This window comes from Ictalurus punctatus, chromosome 20, assembly GCF_001660625.3.
Source record: "Ictalurus punctatus breed USDA103 chromosome 20, Coco_2.0, whole genome shotgun sequence".
NCBI classification, from domain to species: domain Eukaryota; kingdom Metazoa; phylum Chordata; class Actinopteri; order Siluriformes; family Ictaluridae; genus Ictalurus; species Ictalurus punctatus.
Window position 1 is genome coordinate 3,788,679 of NC_030435.2, and position 16,526 is coordinate 3,805,204.

At 37.7% G+C, this 16,526-nt stretch overlaps 1 protein-coding gene across 1 annotated transcript; it reads left to right on the forward strand.

Annotated features, from left to right (window-relative positions):
* The first annotated feature begins 13,385 nt into the window (after positions 1 to 13,385).
* LOC108280252 (cysteinyl leukotriene receptor 2) lies at positions 13,386 to 14,495 on the forward strand. The gene has a single exon (XM_053673808.1). The coding sequence runs from the start codon at positions 13,386 to 13,388 to the stop codon at positions 14,493 to 14,495; it is 1,110 nt and encodes a 369-aa protein (XP_053529783.1).
* The last annotated feature ends 2,031 nt before the right edge of the window (positions 14,496 to 16,526 follow it).

Here is a 16,526-nt window from a genome sequence, read left to right on the forward strand (position 1 = left end):
GTGAAATTGGGTGCGTGTGTGCACAGTGCCCTTTGGTGGACTGGTGTCCCATCCAAGATGTATTTCTGCCAGTGATCTTGGAATAGGCTTTAGGTCTGAGCATTCTCAATCACCTGTTTAACCAGATGATCTTCAATCTGAGAAGGGGGCAATGTGGCTTCAAGTGTACAGGCCAGATTTCAGAAGATCAGCTGTTTAAACAGCTGGTATGAGGTGTGTCTCCTACTTGGTTGGAACTACAACCTGCAGTCACGGCAACGCTTTAGTGATAAGATCCAAGATCCTTGTGATGTCACCGTTTCTGGTATTCAGTAACCTGGCAGTCCAACCCAAGTCTATGTTTTCCAGCATTCCACCTTACCAGCTTACCAACCACTGGCACGGTCAATTAGCACCACTTAGGACTCAGTATAGACTTTGTATATTGTACAGTCAATCTCTACTGATGACAAACCTTTGCCTGTTTTGTCATTACTGCCCTTGGGCTCTCTATAGTACACTGTTTTTGGTATAGAATTGTTTAAAAAAAAAAAAAATTACTCAGCAATACTATCCAATTCTTTGTGTTTGACAATGTCCCAGCCTTAAATCGCCCTAATCGGCTTCTTGACATCACTGCACTCTCTATAGGTGGTCTACATGCCTTTTTCCCCCTTCTTTTTACCTAGACATTTACGAGACAAGCTTCCTGCAGTTTTCTAGGTCATGAATAGAAGGTTTTATTGACCTCACTCAAAAATACAGCAGTGTTAGCCAGCTGCCTTTTGGCACGTGTCAAATTGATTTGAGAGATTAGTGTATTAATAGGAAGGGTAATACAGGGCACAACATTTTCTTAAGCACCTCTCTACTTTTGATGTCAACAAGCTGGATGTTGAAGTCTGATATAAAGTTGTTTTTCTTAGTTATATGTAACAGAAATCTCCCTTAGATGCACCAGGAAATAAAATACATGTTTGATTTTATTTCTTCACCTGATAATAATACCTGAACCGCCTACAGTTTATCTATGGTCCATTCCTCACATAATGTCAGAAAAGACCTATTGTATTCGATACTTCCCTTTTTAATTGCACAGTAAGTCTCTTTTATATGCCATAGAGGTGCTGTAGTCATCTCAATTAATCTCTAATTGCTTTTATACCTATTTTCTATGTCTGCTTTTTTTCTTCTTCCATATATTCTGATTACTCTCTCTGGATCCTGATCTAACTATTTTTTCCTGGAGGCATACAGACATTTTTAACCATCTAAGGTATGTTTGGAGCCATATTAGAAACTAGGAACCTTGGTTCATGCAACCCAAATGAGATTTTGGGGAAGTTCTCTTTAGTCTATGAAATACCGCACTCTCATGTTGCAATACCCATTAATTTTTGGTTCTGTTCTCCTTGTTAGATTGACCTTTCCTCTCCCTCTTAATGAATTCCTGTTCTTCTTGACATTTAACCTCTTTCATTTTCTTTGTGCTCTTCTGCCTCATCATCTCCTCCAGCTTTAGAGCCATTTCATGTCTCTTGAGATCTTTAAGAGCAATTTCTTCTCTGTCTTTCAGTTTCCATTATTCTAGCTTTGTGTTCTGTCTGTCTATAAATCAATCATTTGATTTTTTTTTTTTTAATCTGTTTATTCATCTACAGTTTCTACTTTCCAAACTGAGTGACTGGAACTGGAAACTCATGGCTATTTTCCTGACATGGAAGTTATTGTAGCAAAGTCATTGCTAGACATTGAGCTTCTATCACCCCGAGTCTCCCCCACATTCCTTTCCCAAACTCCATACAATAGAAAGTGGTTGTGTTTGCATAGAGTGGAAAAACTTTGGATTTGGATGGTTCTTGCTTGTACTTTCTTCACATGCCCTACAGTACAGTAGGGATGGTTTGTTAATCGCTGTCCTAGACTACAAGCTGTAGTTTCAGAAGGTCATTTTAATTCTGCCTATGTACCTGTAGATGTACCTGAAGTTCAAACAGTATTGAGGTACTGTATTAAAATTCTATATATATATGGGATGCATGTTACCCAAGAAAAATCGGGGTCTTTTCTCTAATCCAGTAGAACCTACTCCAACCCCCCCCCCCCCCCCCCCCCCACACACACACACACACACACACACACACACCAAAAAAAAAAAAAAAAAAAAAAAACTATTTAACATAATGATTTATTGATGCTGCTTTGAGCATTGATGTGTGCTTTGAGATTCTGTTGATGCCATCTTGCAAAATATATCTTTAATGCAAATTTGTCACCGATGTAACTGTCAATGTTGTAACAGCCTGGCATCATGTAACAGCATCCCAGAGCACACAGACTTTTTTGTGATTTTAAAATATGAGTTGGTAAAATAGCTATCAGCAATGGCATGAAGTTCTGACCAAAGTTATTTTTCAGTTATTCATATGATTAAATATGTATTTCATTCTGCTCATTTACATAAACCTCATACTCGTGTTCAGCCTATGAAATTAAAAAGAAAAGATAATGCTGTTTTGCAACATGTCTGCAAAAGCCTCTAAAGCATGCTGCAAAATACTCTAAGGCTTGAAGGACAAGTTATTTTTCCAGCACTTGGATATTTCAAAGAAAAATTTTATTGAAAAAAGTGTCTGTTATATGGGACCTCTTAAAAGAGTTTTTTCATGTCATGACCAATACGTTAATCAACCGGTTTGTCACCATATCAAAATTAACAATATCAATAATTTTAATAAAATAATGAGGTATTTTTCATATATCGTGACCTCAGTATTCTAAGGTTTTATCTGGAACTTTGGTCAAAATGAGCAATTTCATCACTTTATTCTCCTGTGGCATTATTTTTCATTTTGCAACGTTCTCTTGTGTAATATTTATGGTGTAATATCCAGGATGAATATGCAATATAAGGCTTCCTTTCATTTTCCCTTTATTTGGTTCATTTAATTCCTACATATCCGCCCATACCCCCCCCCCCCCCCCATCCCCACCCCCCACCCCCGCCTTCCTTTTCTTTTAAATTTCTCCCTGTCATTTTCTTTTCTGGCTCTACATCAGGATGCTCTGCAATTCCCTGCTGATGTTGATGACATGTCCTCCTCTTCCTATATAATATTGGCGAGATTCTAAGAGAAAATAATCAAATCTCCAGAAACTGCAAGGACATGAGGAGAAAATGAATAATTGATCATCTGAAAATGGCTAAGCTATTAACACTCCTTCATCCTTGTTCATTATACTGAATCTGAACAAGTATCACAAAGAAAGAAAAAAAAATCGTGAAATGAGAATGAGCTTTTTTGACAAGATGGCCTGGCTGCATTTTTGTTTTATAGAGGTATTATAAAATAAAATCTAGCAGGTGAAATGGTTATTAAGTTAACTCTAGGGTTTTTAAATCAAGCAGAGGCAAGTATAGTGATAAGTGAGGAATAAAACACTTGGGAGAGTGCTGTTACAGGAAAATATTCAATGAAGTAATGGCGTGATAGAGCCTGGGGCAAAAAAGAATTACTCTTATAACTGTTATGACTAACAGCAAGAGCTTTATTTCTCTCATCCCAAAGAATTTTTTATTAATCAGAGAATGATACAATATACAGTTTAATCCGTATTGTTACTTTTAATGTTGAGGAATTTCAAAACAATTATCACTTATATTATAGGAGCTATAAATTACCATTCCTTCATTAGCTTCTATTTTTTCCTCTCTCTTTTGAAGTTAAGTTAATTTTATATATATATATATATATATATATATATATATATATATATATATAATGCAGCTTGTCATGTTACCAAGAAACTGCAAAGTCCTAAGTTCTCCATCCTGAAGACTTTCCATGTCGGAAAACTTAAAGCTACACCTTTACTTTTCAGTTTACACCTTAAAACACTGACACTGGAGACTTTTTCGAAAAAAAAACATCACGTAAACATCACCGTATTGACAATTAAACACGTTTTTTAAATGTTTTTTAAACATTTATGTGAAACTACTATTATACTAGATTAATCAGCACCTTCTGGCCAATCAGAATTAAGAATTCAACGGTGCTGTGGTATAACAATAATTATTGAATTTTTTTGCGATATTAAATATTCACATTTGGTCTTTTGCTTTGGTAGAAATCTAAAAATCTAGCTGTCAGTGATCGACTTGGGATGAATGCAAGTGCAGGATTTTATTTTATTTATTTTTTTTAATTAAACGAAGCAGATAAATCCAAAAGGGCAAACTATGATCAAAGCTGATATACAGGCAAGGTTTCAGGCAATCAGCAGGCAGATTTCACGAAGCTAGACTATGCAGAACAAGATAAACAAAACAGACAGGGTAAATACAGGAAAACGCATGTACACAAACAAAAAGGCTAAGTAACGTCACCAGTTAATGTTTGAAGCGAGACCTCACAGAGATTCTATCAATGGTTGGGATATTTATGAGGAGTGTACTGATTGGGAGCAGGTGGTTGGATTTAGAAGTTTGTTGTTTGGCTGAGAATTTTGGGAAATGAAGTTTTTATTGGTGCATGTGTGACATTATGGCCAAATGCTAGTCAGCTATCTTGAAATTAGAGAGAAAGAAAAAAGGCCCTCGTGTGGAGAAACTGTCTGAGTAAAAAATCTAAGGTTCTCTGCAGTGTGGAATGGGTTCATGTCACACATCTGTTACAAGTTTGCCTGTATGTCTAGCTCAAAAACAGTAGCAGGTTAATCTTTGGTTTCAAGTGCAATATTTATAGTATTGAATTAAGTTGGCTTAACAGATGTTGCATACGCTTCTCTATATTCTTCTTATTATTATTAGTTGCATTGTTTTCATGATTCGCCATTTGTGACGTCGAACCACGAAATTCAGCAGAATTACAGTTCTTGTATGGAAATAGAGACCCTAGTAGAATTTGTAAAGGGTTTAATTGTTATAATGGGAATTGTATTGGTTTCTATTGGTGACATGCTATGTCTAGTGGATGCCATTAAGGACTTATGTCCTTAATGCGTTCTCCTACACAATGCAAGCCATTTGGTAATGGTTTTAATGGTTAACCACTCATGGTTTATAATGGTGATTGTACTGGAAACCATTCGAATTTCTGTGATGGTTTCTATTGGGGTTTTTTCCAGCAGGGTTGTGCTTTTAGGAAAGATGGGAATTACAGTTGCCATGTAGCAATGATTCAAAGCGTTTTTCCCCCAATAGAAATACACTGAAAATGTTTCATTGATCACGCTTTCACAAGATTTGGGCCTTTCTTCATTCAGCTTCACTGAAAACAATTAAAACTGCATTGCCCCACCTGCGAAAATCCTGGCAACCAGTTAACACCCTAGCAACCATCTGTTTCCTTAGCAACCAACTAGCTACAGACCTATCAACCAACTGGGATCATATCAAAAGCTCCTAGAAACACCCCATAACAGCCACCTAGCAACCCCCTAGCAACCAGTTGGCTGAGCATAGCAGCATTTTAGCAATTTAATGCTTAAACCTTTAAACGTGTCTCAACATATTAAAATGTTAACGTTTTAACCTTTACATGCTTAGCTGTTAAATGTTTTAGCATTTTAAAATCAATGACAACAAAACATTGTAATATTTGTAATACTGTCAGCTCAACTTCAACATTCATCCTTGAACTTATTACATTCTAATTTACATTGAAACGGTACTGTTGTGGTACTATATTTATCATTTTAGAACTTGAATAAAGATTGTTATATAAAATATCGTTATGAATATTGTAACCTATCAGTAGGGTCGTGAAAAACCTACTTAATGTTATATCGTTTGTCATAACGTCTATTTTTACCATACTGTAGGTCTGCTTTATTTTGTGAACCAACATTTGATCTAAATTAAAGCAATAAATAATAATAAACACCGAAACACCAGGCCCAAGAAATAAAAATAACAATAAAATTGACAGAATGTCATCACTTTCCATTATTGCTTTTCCCTCTACTGCATTTAATTTCCGCCTACTAGTTTCAGACATACTAATATAGTAGTGTTACAAATCAAACACATTCTAACCTTATAAAGAAAGGAAAACTGCCTGTAAACACATTTCAAGCTGATGTTTGAGCTTCATTTCTTTCGTTATTTATTTATTTATTTATTTATTTATTTATTTATTTATTTATTTATTTAAATAGTCTCTCTATTAATGGTTTGTCTGAATGCTTTTGGATTGAGTCCATCATTTAAATCCAACTTTCGTACTTCTACCACAATAGTTTGGCCTGAAAAATTCTTAAATTCTTTAAAATTCTTTAAAGGGGACCATTTGTAGAGAGAGCTTTTTCATCTAGAGAGAAGTTAAACAGCGTGATGGCTTTATAATTTAACCTGGATGGACTACATGGCTCTGAACCATGCAGTTTGGGCAACTTTCCCATCATTCATAGCACTGGAGGAGTAAAAGGTCGTATTTCCATTGGGTTTACACTTCAAGAATGTGAACTAATCAGGAAGCTGAAGTTTGGTTTGTCTGCACCATTTCCTTAAATATTTTTCAAAGGTTAACACCAGACTGGAGTTTTGTCATCAGCTGGGAATTTGTTCTTGGATATATGACATTAATAATAAAACGGAGTGTTGACCCACAGTGTGAATTGAGACTTGACTGAATTTAGTGGTCTTGTCATGCCCCCTGGTGGCTGTGCACCAACAGTGCATTTAATCTTAACAGCCTGTGTGTTCAGGACTGTGTTCCGTTAATATTTAACTGTCTTAAGGGAAGATTTTCTCGGATTCAGAACATTCACTTGGGGATATAATGTTAAAAAATGTCACATTTTAAAATGTTTAAAAATAGTTTTAATAATTTTATATTTGGTTTATGGTAATATTATAAAAGGAAATACTGGATAAATTTGACTATATTCAAGATCTTTTCAACTGTTGAGATGCCAACACCGGAGACTCCTTCCATAAATGCTTAATAAACATGTCATCATATTCTATGATAGATTGTTAGATAGATGTCAGATTCTAAATAATGGAAAATATCGGTTATTTAAAGGATGTTTGAGTTTTGATTAATTAGCACTTTTTACACACACACACACACACACACACACACACACACACACACACACACACATATATATATATATATATATATATATATATATATATATATATATATATATATATATATATATATATATATATATATATATAACCTCAAGGATTCATGGATGGATTCCTTCACCCCTTCATTTTCTGTTTATTTTCTTATAAAAAAAAAAAAAAATTTCTGTTTCTGTTTCATCAGTTATAACATTTATTTTTGATTTTTTTATGCTTGACTACATTTAAAAGTAGCAGTGTTTTTACATTTTTGGCTTCATACTTCCACTTCACAGTGAGTAAGATGTTGATGCTTTATCTATACTTTCAATTAATTCCATCCATCCATCTTCTATACCACTTTTCAGGGTCATGGGGGAACTTGGAACCTATCCCAGGGCACAATTACATACACACTCACACACCCATTCATACACTACGGACACTTTGGACACGCCTACCATGCATGTTTTTGGACTGGGGGAGGAAACCCCCGCAGCACGAGAGAGCACGAGAGAGTATGCAGGCTCCGCAGACACAGGGCCACACGGTGGGAATCAAACCACTGACCCTGGTGGTGTGAGGCGAACGTGCTAACCACTAAGCCACATGCGTTTAACAAATCCTTTTAAAATGACCAGAAGGGATTAAAATTTGCTACATACTGTACATAGCTTTCGATTTAACATGCCAGGAGTATCCAGCAAGGGCTCTTTGCAGTGTGTGCCTCCAGACTCGTTGTGTATCTGACTGAAACAGCATTTGAGATGATCGTTATCTCACGCTGATGCGCTCAGGTTTAATGCAAGTAACCATCGTTACCTCTCTATATCTTGCACTGTTATCTGCTGTGTTCTGCATCCTGTTTATATGGTCATGGATTGGAATCTTCGCTAATCTCATGACATGTTCACATCCTCTTTCTCAGATGGAACTTCAGATTATATTTGGATTTCTTTGCCAAAAGTTTGAGCGGTAGTTAAACACAGTTTAAAGGATTTTAGAGACTTGAAAACGTTTCTTTTGTGATAGACATACCCTCATTTTATAGAGCGGTGTTCTGTTTGCAAATATGAACACTTTCTGTGATCATGCTGTATAATGATCAAAAGTATGTGGACACCTTACCATCACATCCATGTGTGCTTGTTGAACGTCCTATTTCAAAACCATGAGCATTAATAAGACTAGCCCATCTGGTTCGATCCCGATCACCATGAGATAAGCATGAGACTGCATGTTTTGGCATTTCATTTTAAGTAAAGATTCATTTGGATCACAGGTTTTCCATTAAGAGGAAAATCTGCTCTTGTCATATCTTCAAAGCCCAGTAGGTGGCTCTGTGAATTCCCTCTTAGCGTTAAAGCCACTTCGCTGAAAGTTCTTACACAAAATGGTCACAAAGTAATGTATTATTTAATATTTATCTTCTGGTTCTCCCTGTGATTCACATCCCAAATCCCAAAACATGATTCAGTTTGTATTCATGTTTTACTCTAGCCTATACCTTCATGTGACTTCACTCACTAGTCAACCTGGCTAGCAGTTTAAATGACAAAATACAATATGTAGTTAATCTAATGTTAGCTCCCTTGCTAGTAAAACTGCCTAATAGTTTTAATTACATGTTAGCGATCTTGCTAGCATCCTGAAACTTACAGTTTAATTACACTGCACAATTAGTTAGCTTAATGTTATATATTTCTCTAGTGTCATAAGATATTAGTTGAATATAGTTGTTAGCCTAATGTTAGCTAACTTGCTAGCAAACATGCCTAATTGTTTAAATTACACAATATTTAGCCTAATTCCTGCTTTAAAAAAAAAACCAAACAAACAAAAAAACCCAGACTGGGACAGTTAGCTGGTCTTACCTTATCACTAGCCTCAGCTGGTCAGATTTGATGCTTTTAGAGAGCTTACGGTCACTTTCAGGCTTGTTCTAACTGGACACGCTAGTCCTAGCTGCTCATATTGGTTCCCCTTGGTTCAATTTTGTTTGGGGAGAATTTCATGACAATCTGGGAATTATTGTTTTGGTTAACAAAGTAAAATTTTATGAATAAATCTTATGGTATAGTAGGGTAACGGTACGTCCTCTTTTTCCCGGACATGTTCTCTGTTTCTGGTCTTAAAAACAGCGTCCGGCTGGGACTTCTAAATTTGAGAAAATGTCCGGGATTCGGCTTTAGTTTCATTATGATGTGCTTATGGTCTAGTATCCCCTTTCTGTAATTCCCACCTTCTCACACACCAATTGGTCAATTATAAAAGGCTTGCAGCAACAATTGGCCAAACACATGTAATAGGAAATTCACAAGTTGTCTCTTTGGGGAAACTGCACAAAGAGATTGCTATAGGGGAGCAAACCACTTCCTATATTTTCTCTTATCACTTAGCCAATCACTCTTTTGATGCTCTGTTTATACCTGCGGTATGTACTGTGCATGTTATAATGCATTTTGCAGTTTATCTGAGTAGTAGGCATGCTGCAGAGAGACAGAAACGGAATTGTGAACTGAAAGAACTCAGCAGTTTCTACACACATCGACAGGCAAGCACACAACAAACTGAGGCATCTACGCAGGTAAGTTGTTTACATTTTCTTATCAAGTCTATTATTATCAGTTACATAGTTTTAAGTCTCTTGTCACAGTAGCGTTTATCTTTGCGTATGGCACATTGCTTTCATCGTAGCAGTGGATATTCTCTCAACTGGAACACATATGATGCCCATACTGTCCCATTGAGGGTTGGTTACTATGTATGATGTTGCAGAGGGAACCTAATTTATGCTTCAAAAACTAATACTACTCACTGTTTTTAAAAAAAAACAAATAAATAAATAAATTATTGCAAATAATAATTATTTGATCAACTGTCTAATAAATACATCTCTAGATTTCATTTAGACCCTACAGGATGTGTAACAAATCTAAAAAAGCATGAATATTTAGTTATTAATTAGTATTAATCATTCATTATTATTATAATCATTATTAATTACCTATATTTAAAACGATGAAATCCATAGCTGCTGAGTTGTACGGATACCACAAGCAATCATTGAGATTGTATATTAGTCTGTCTTGCGATTCACACATTAAAGTTTATTTAATAATAATAATAATAATAATAATAATAATAATAATAATAATAATAATAATAATAATAATAATAATAATAATAATAATAATAATACCCGTGACCCTGAAAAGGATAAAGCGGTATAGAAGCTGGATGCACAATGGGTTAGTGGTTAGCATGTTTGCCTCACACTTCTAGGGTCACGGGTTCAATTCCCGCCGCAGCTCTGTGTGTGGAAATTTTCATTTTCTCCCCATGCTACGAGGGTTTCCTCCTCCAGTCCAAAGACATGTGCCCTCCAGTCCAAAGACATGTGCTGATTGGCGTGTCCGTAGTGTGTGAATATGAGTGTGCCCTGCAATGTATTGGCACCCCGTCCAGGGTGTACCCCACCTTGTCTCTGATGCTCCGTGGGATAGGCTCCAGGTTCCCCGTGACCCTGTAGGATAAGAGGTATAGAATATGGATAGATGGATGGATAATAATAATAATAATAATAGGTTCCGTTTCATGAGAATCAGGGTCATGGTTGGGTTTTGTTTGCTTTCTGATATTAAAGTCATGAGAAAGGCTACAGACACTAACCCTGCCCTAACCTTGAAGAGGTGTATGTAAATATGTAACCCTTCCCATAGTTACATATTTGAAATTGTGAAACCAAAATAACTTACTTCTAACTGTAGTATTCTTGCGCACATTTAAGTCTAGACACTTTTAACATTGCATTATGTATAATTCGGACTTCCAGTTTTAAATCGACGTAATCAATTCCTGGGAAAATTAGGATCCCTTCTTTCTTTTAATCTTCATCTGACAAGCTTTCATATATTTTAATTCAAAAGTATCATCTGCCGTGTCCGCTGATGATGTTGCTAACTCCACTGTAGTAACCGTTTCATACTAAGAAGTGAAACTGTATGTGGTGAGCACAGACGAGTGGCGTGATACACACGGTGAAACCTTTTTGATTTGAGTTGTATTATAGTACACTGGAAAACTTGTGGTCATATCTAGAAATGAATTAGAATTAGCTGCCAGCTTATGTCACCTCTCCATTTTTACCCCAACCACACCAACCACAGAAATTAAAGTGACTTCTTTGTGTCTGAGACAAGGTTTTTCATCCTCATGATGTTAGAAATGGAAAAAAATATCTTGCTTATCTTGCTGATCACCAACAAGACTTACAACCTAAATGGTAAATAAGCCACTTGCTGCTTTGCGATAGTAGGCTGTGTGACACTAGGCATGTTGCAGTGCCCTACTCCGCTGAACAGTGTAGCTTTTTAAACTAGCTGGAATGGAAAATAGCACTAAAGTGCACACAAACTGCAATCTTAGCTCACTTTTTAATTTAATTTTTACCGTGCTGCTACAAATGTGCACAAAATGCACACACCATACAACGTTTATGACAAAACAAAGCACCGTCAAAGATCTTGTGTAGTCTCTGGTGTACACTTTATTACCCTGCATGCCGAGCCTCCATGGTCATCGTCGAGCGAAGACCTCATTTTGTCTTTCATTGTTGTTTTTCTCCTCTCCTGGGGATAATGATAAGATCTCAGGTTTTCTCCTCGCTGAAAAATAACAGTGATAATATAGTCACACTGCATCCCTGAGCCAGCTCTCGGTCCAAGTTGAGGCTCCAGCTAAGCTCTTCCTGTTTGGATTGTAAACAAGCATCAGGATTTTGTATTTTAAAGGTTCACTTGACCAAAAATGCTCACATGGATAACACCTTTAGAAGAAAGGGTTTCCTAAAGGGTCCTACTTGGAACATCTTCTGGAAGGGAAACCTTCTGTTGTAGTCTTTTACATAAGATAAACTTCTTTTTTTTTATCTAGTAAGGTAAAAAAAAAAAACAACAACAAACAAACAAACAAAAAAAACAATTAGCGTTTTTTTGTTTGTTTGTTTTTTGTTTGCATCATTGTGGTTCAGTTTTGGCCCATTCCTCTTGCCAAGTTGTCTTCAATTATTTTAAATAATTAAAGGTTATGGAAGATCCGTCTGATGGACTTGTAATTTCAGAAACCTGTTTTATCTGAAAATTAGCACATTTTACTTCACCTCATTCAGGAGAGGGCATGGTCATGATCACATGAGTTAAATCAGGTGTGTTAGAGCAGGAAATCCATCCACATATGCACCATTTAACTCATGCAGTAAACATGAGTCCGAAAGTGTCAGTTCTCATTGATTTGAGTATTTGAAGATTTGAAAGTCATGTGGATGTTACTTCGACATGTGCCACCTGACTAAACATTGTTGCATACCATGTACACCTCTTCATGGGAATGATATTCCCTAATGGCAGTGATCTTTCAGCGGGATAATGCCCCCTGCCACACTGCAAAAATAGTTCAGGAACGGTTTGAGGAACATGACAAAGAGTTCAAGGTGTTGACTCGGCCTCCAAATTCCCCAGATCTCAATCCTATCAATCATCTGTGGGATCAGCTGGACAAACATGTCCGATCCATGAAGACTCCACCTCACAACTTACAGGACTTTATGGATCTGCGGCTAACGTCTTGGTGCCAGATACCACAGCACAGCTTTAGAGGTCTTGTGGAGTCCATGCATCAATAGATCAGAGCTGTTTTGCTGGCACACCGGGAGGGGGACCTGCACAATATTAGGCAGGAATTTTTAATGTCATGGCTGATTGCCGCTCATGGGGCTGGCATCAAAAAGGTTTGATATATGGAGTGTAAGCTGTCCTTATGCTGCCTTTTTGCTTATTGCTGCCCCCCCCCCCCCCCCTTATTCATAATTTAGCCCTTATCCATTTCCACCAGAGTGACAAATCTAACATGTTCACTGCATTTTGGCTTCGCAGAGGAAGAACCAAATGCTTCTCATGTGGTATGAAAAGACATTGTGTAAATTTCAATTGAATATGTGCATCGGAAGTGTTTAGTTGGAAGATGGAAGTGGAAGTATTTAATAACGAAAACAATTGTCTGAACGATTATTTCCCCTCCTATATATTTTTGTTGCACAGGGTAATACACAGGGTTTTGTGTGGCCAGCACTTCACATAAATCAGCACTGGAATCAGCTTTGCAGTAGTAAAAGTAAGTAAGTAACTCCGGTTCATGTCAGGCCCTATCACACCACCCCATTGTCGTAGAACAGCAATACTTGTTCAAACACATTGTGAAACTTGAATATCAAATGCAGCTGTATTTTTCACAATTACGTGCTCTGATTTGCAGGATCTGATGCATGATGGAGAGAGGAGAAGGCAACAGTTCAGTCCTACAAGGTCCCAACTGTACCCACTCAGAGGAATACAAATTCACCACCTACACCGTGGTCTTCAGCCTGGTCTTTATTTTCGGTCTTTTAGCCAATGTCGGCGCTCTGTATGTCTTCTGTAAGCTCTCTGTGAAGAATCGTCTCTCTACCATTTTTCTTATCCACCTTGCTGTATCAGATCTCATCTTCATCCTTACACTGCCGCTACGGATCGCCTTTTACTTCAGCGACTCAACTGGTATGCAGGAATCTCTTCCCAGTTCCACAGTGTTACATTTGACCCTCGCTTGCCGTTTCTCCACCTTCATGTTCTACATCAGCATGTATTGCAGCATCTTCTTTCTGACAGCCCTCAGCATGTGCCGCTACTTGGTGCTAGCGGGTCGAGTTCGGCTCCAGAACAGCAAGGCTTGCAAATGGGCTCACTTCCTGTGCTGGGGAATCTGGGTCTTTGTGGTAGGCGGAAACATTTTATACCTTGCTATAACCTCTGGATTCAGCATGCGGGCAGAGGGATGCCTGGAACCAGCAGGGAAAGACTCCTGGGCTTTGCTGTATCATCTGAACCTGGTGGTACTGGTGATCTGCTTTTTGCTTCCGCTAACAGTGGTATTGATTTGCTACTCCCTCATGATCAGACACATCTTGAGGATCCGGGCTGGACAAAGGCAGCGTGACGTGGCTCTGATCTGCTTGGTGCTTCTGATCTTCTGTCTTTGTTTCCTCCCTTACCACATCCAACGCACGCTGCACCTCCACTACATGATGCAAGAGCACATGGCGACATGCCAGTTGCTGGCCACCTTGCAGAAATCGGTGGTGGCGACGCTGTGCTTTGCAGCAGTCAACAGTTGCCTGGATCCGCTTCTCTTCCTGTTTGTGGGCCATGGATTCAAAGCCGTCATAAATAAGTTAATTGCTCATGTGCACCTTTCTTGTGCACTAGAGAATACCAGTTTGAGTTCCACGGCTCCAGCTGTTGTGCAGCTACCATTGGTTGGAGAACCAAATACTACAGACAGGGACCAAGCTTCCTCTCGGGAGTTGCCACTGTCCCAGAAAAGCGATACTGATGCTTGATGGCTCCACACACCACAAGATTACAGTTCATTGTTCAGTATGAGTACGTCCTTCAGGATAACCTGGAACCTGGAACTCTTCAACCAAGGAAGTAGAAGGGCAATTAAATCTGCCATGGTTAGTCCAGTAAGACAAGGCATCAAAAAATGGCTGCTAGACATGTTGGGGTATTTTTCTTCCTTGGCACTTGAATTGAACAGACATTGCTCCAGTCTACTTTTTTTTTTCTGTCTCATTACAGCTGATGCATGTCTTCTAGAATCAGTAAAACAACCGTCAAGCTTGTAAAACAAGTGGATAGTTCTACAGTGTGTTCCTCCATACAGGCGATAATAATTAGAGGGTAAAAAGGAACAAATGATCTACAGCATACATCTGCAGTTCATCAACCTTATAACCTGACAAACTCTTTAAGCAGACTGGCTTCTAAGATTCACGGCGATTAGAGCATTTAACAGCTGACAGCTAAGCAGGTTTTCTAAGTAATCACATTCTTTGATCAATGTCTATGACATTTAAGGCTGCTGAGGAGATCAGTAGTTAGACTGTGTTTCACTTTGTAAGCACATTTAGCTGGACAGCTTTGAGCATGTGTATATATTTACAAAGTATGTAAACCTGGCTTAGCTATATCAAAAGATTAACAAAGTGCACATGGCAAAGCATGTACCAAATTCCATGACTGATATCTTAAAGATGTGTGTCTTCTTCCTGCCAAGTGCAAAAACATGCTCTTTTTCATAAAGTCTGTTTGAAACTGCGTTCTGATTTGATCAGTTCATTTAAAGGGCATTGAATATAATCCTTATAGTAATAAGGAACATGAATATGGAAGCCAAAATGAAACATGTTGTCCCAGAATACTTTTGATTAACTAAGTTTATTAGGATGGGTATCATTTAAAATTCATCCTCACTGCAAGATATAGTACCTTTACATATGATATGTTTAGAAATGGTATACAAGCCTGTCGCACCACACTTATTATCCTATAGTGGAATTCAATATTTAACCATAGATAATTATCCCATGGTAAAAGAAACATTTTAGGAATGGCACACGTTTTTTTGCGCTGACCTTGACTCAGGAACTGAAGAAATGTATTCAATTAATTAATTATTTAATTTGTTCATCCCTTCATTCATTCATCATGGTGGATCCGGACACAATCACAGGAATACTGGGTGTAAAACTGGGAATGCTCCCTGGATTTTACACAAGTCCATTACAGGTTAGTATGGACGGATTATTAAATCCTGGGCCCCTGGTTAGGAACCTATGCAGGAACCCCTGGAATTTTGGAAGGTGTGCCACTTCTGGGAAGGTTCACTACTGTGCCGGAGTCCCAGAACCTTTGAAATAGCTTTGTAACCCTTCCCAGACTGATGTATTTCCTTGTCACCGTCGCCACCGGCTTGCTCAATTGGGATTAATGCACGCACTTAAAATCTGTATCCTGTGTTTATATATTTCTGTAAAGCTGCTTTGAGACAATGTCTGTTGTAAAAGGTACTATACAAGTAAAATTGAATCGAATTGAATCCCCTTGCCATACCACTAGGGATGAACCAGTGGAAGGAATCCTGAGTACCCCACCAAAACAACCCAAGACATGCAATAATAAATGCACTGTACTGCATTAAAAATCCATTACAAGTATTTGAGTAGTCTCAGTGATAATTTGGAACACATTCTTGCTCCAATCTCATCCACCAAATTGTCAATGTCTAGCTCAATGCCCAAGAGTGACAACATGTTGATTCTCAATCCGGTCCATTATGAAAATGAGCATTCTATGGCTTTTCTTTTCCCTTTTAAGTTTTCTTTTCATTGACATGCATACTATGGGTTTCTGTTTTTGAATGTTTTTCATCTAGCTCCAGTTAGAAAACTAGAACAAACTGACTGCTCATTGGTTACAAATACAGATCCATACAACAATAACATTTCCAGATTTATTTCAGACCCTGTGACTTTACATACATTGGCTTAGTGGTTGTAATCAACCCCTGTACAATAGGAAGTATGGAA

Excerpts from the sequence above, each read along its gene's own strand:
- LOC108280252 (XM_053673808.1), top strand. The coding sequence starts at position 13,386 with ATGGAGAGAGGAGAAGGCAACAGTTCAGTCCTACAAGGTCCCAACTGT.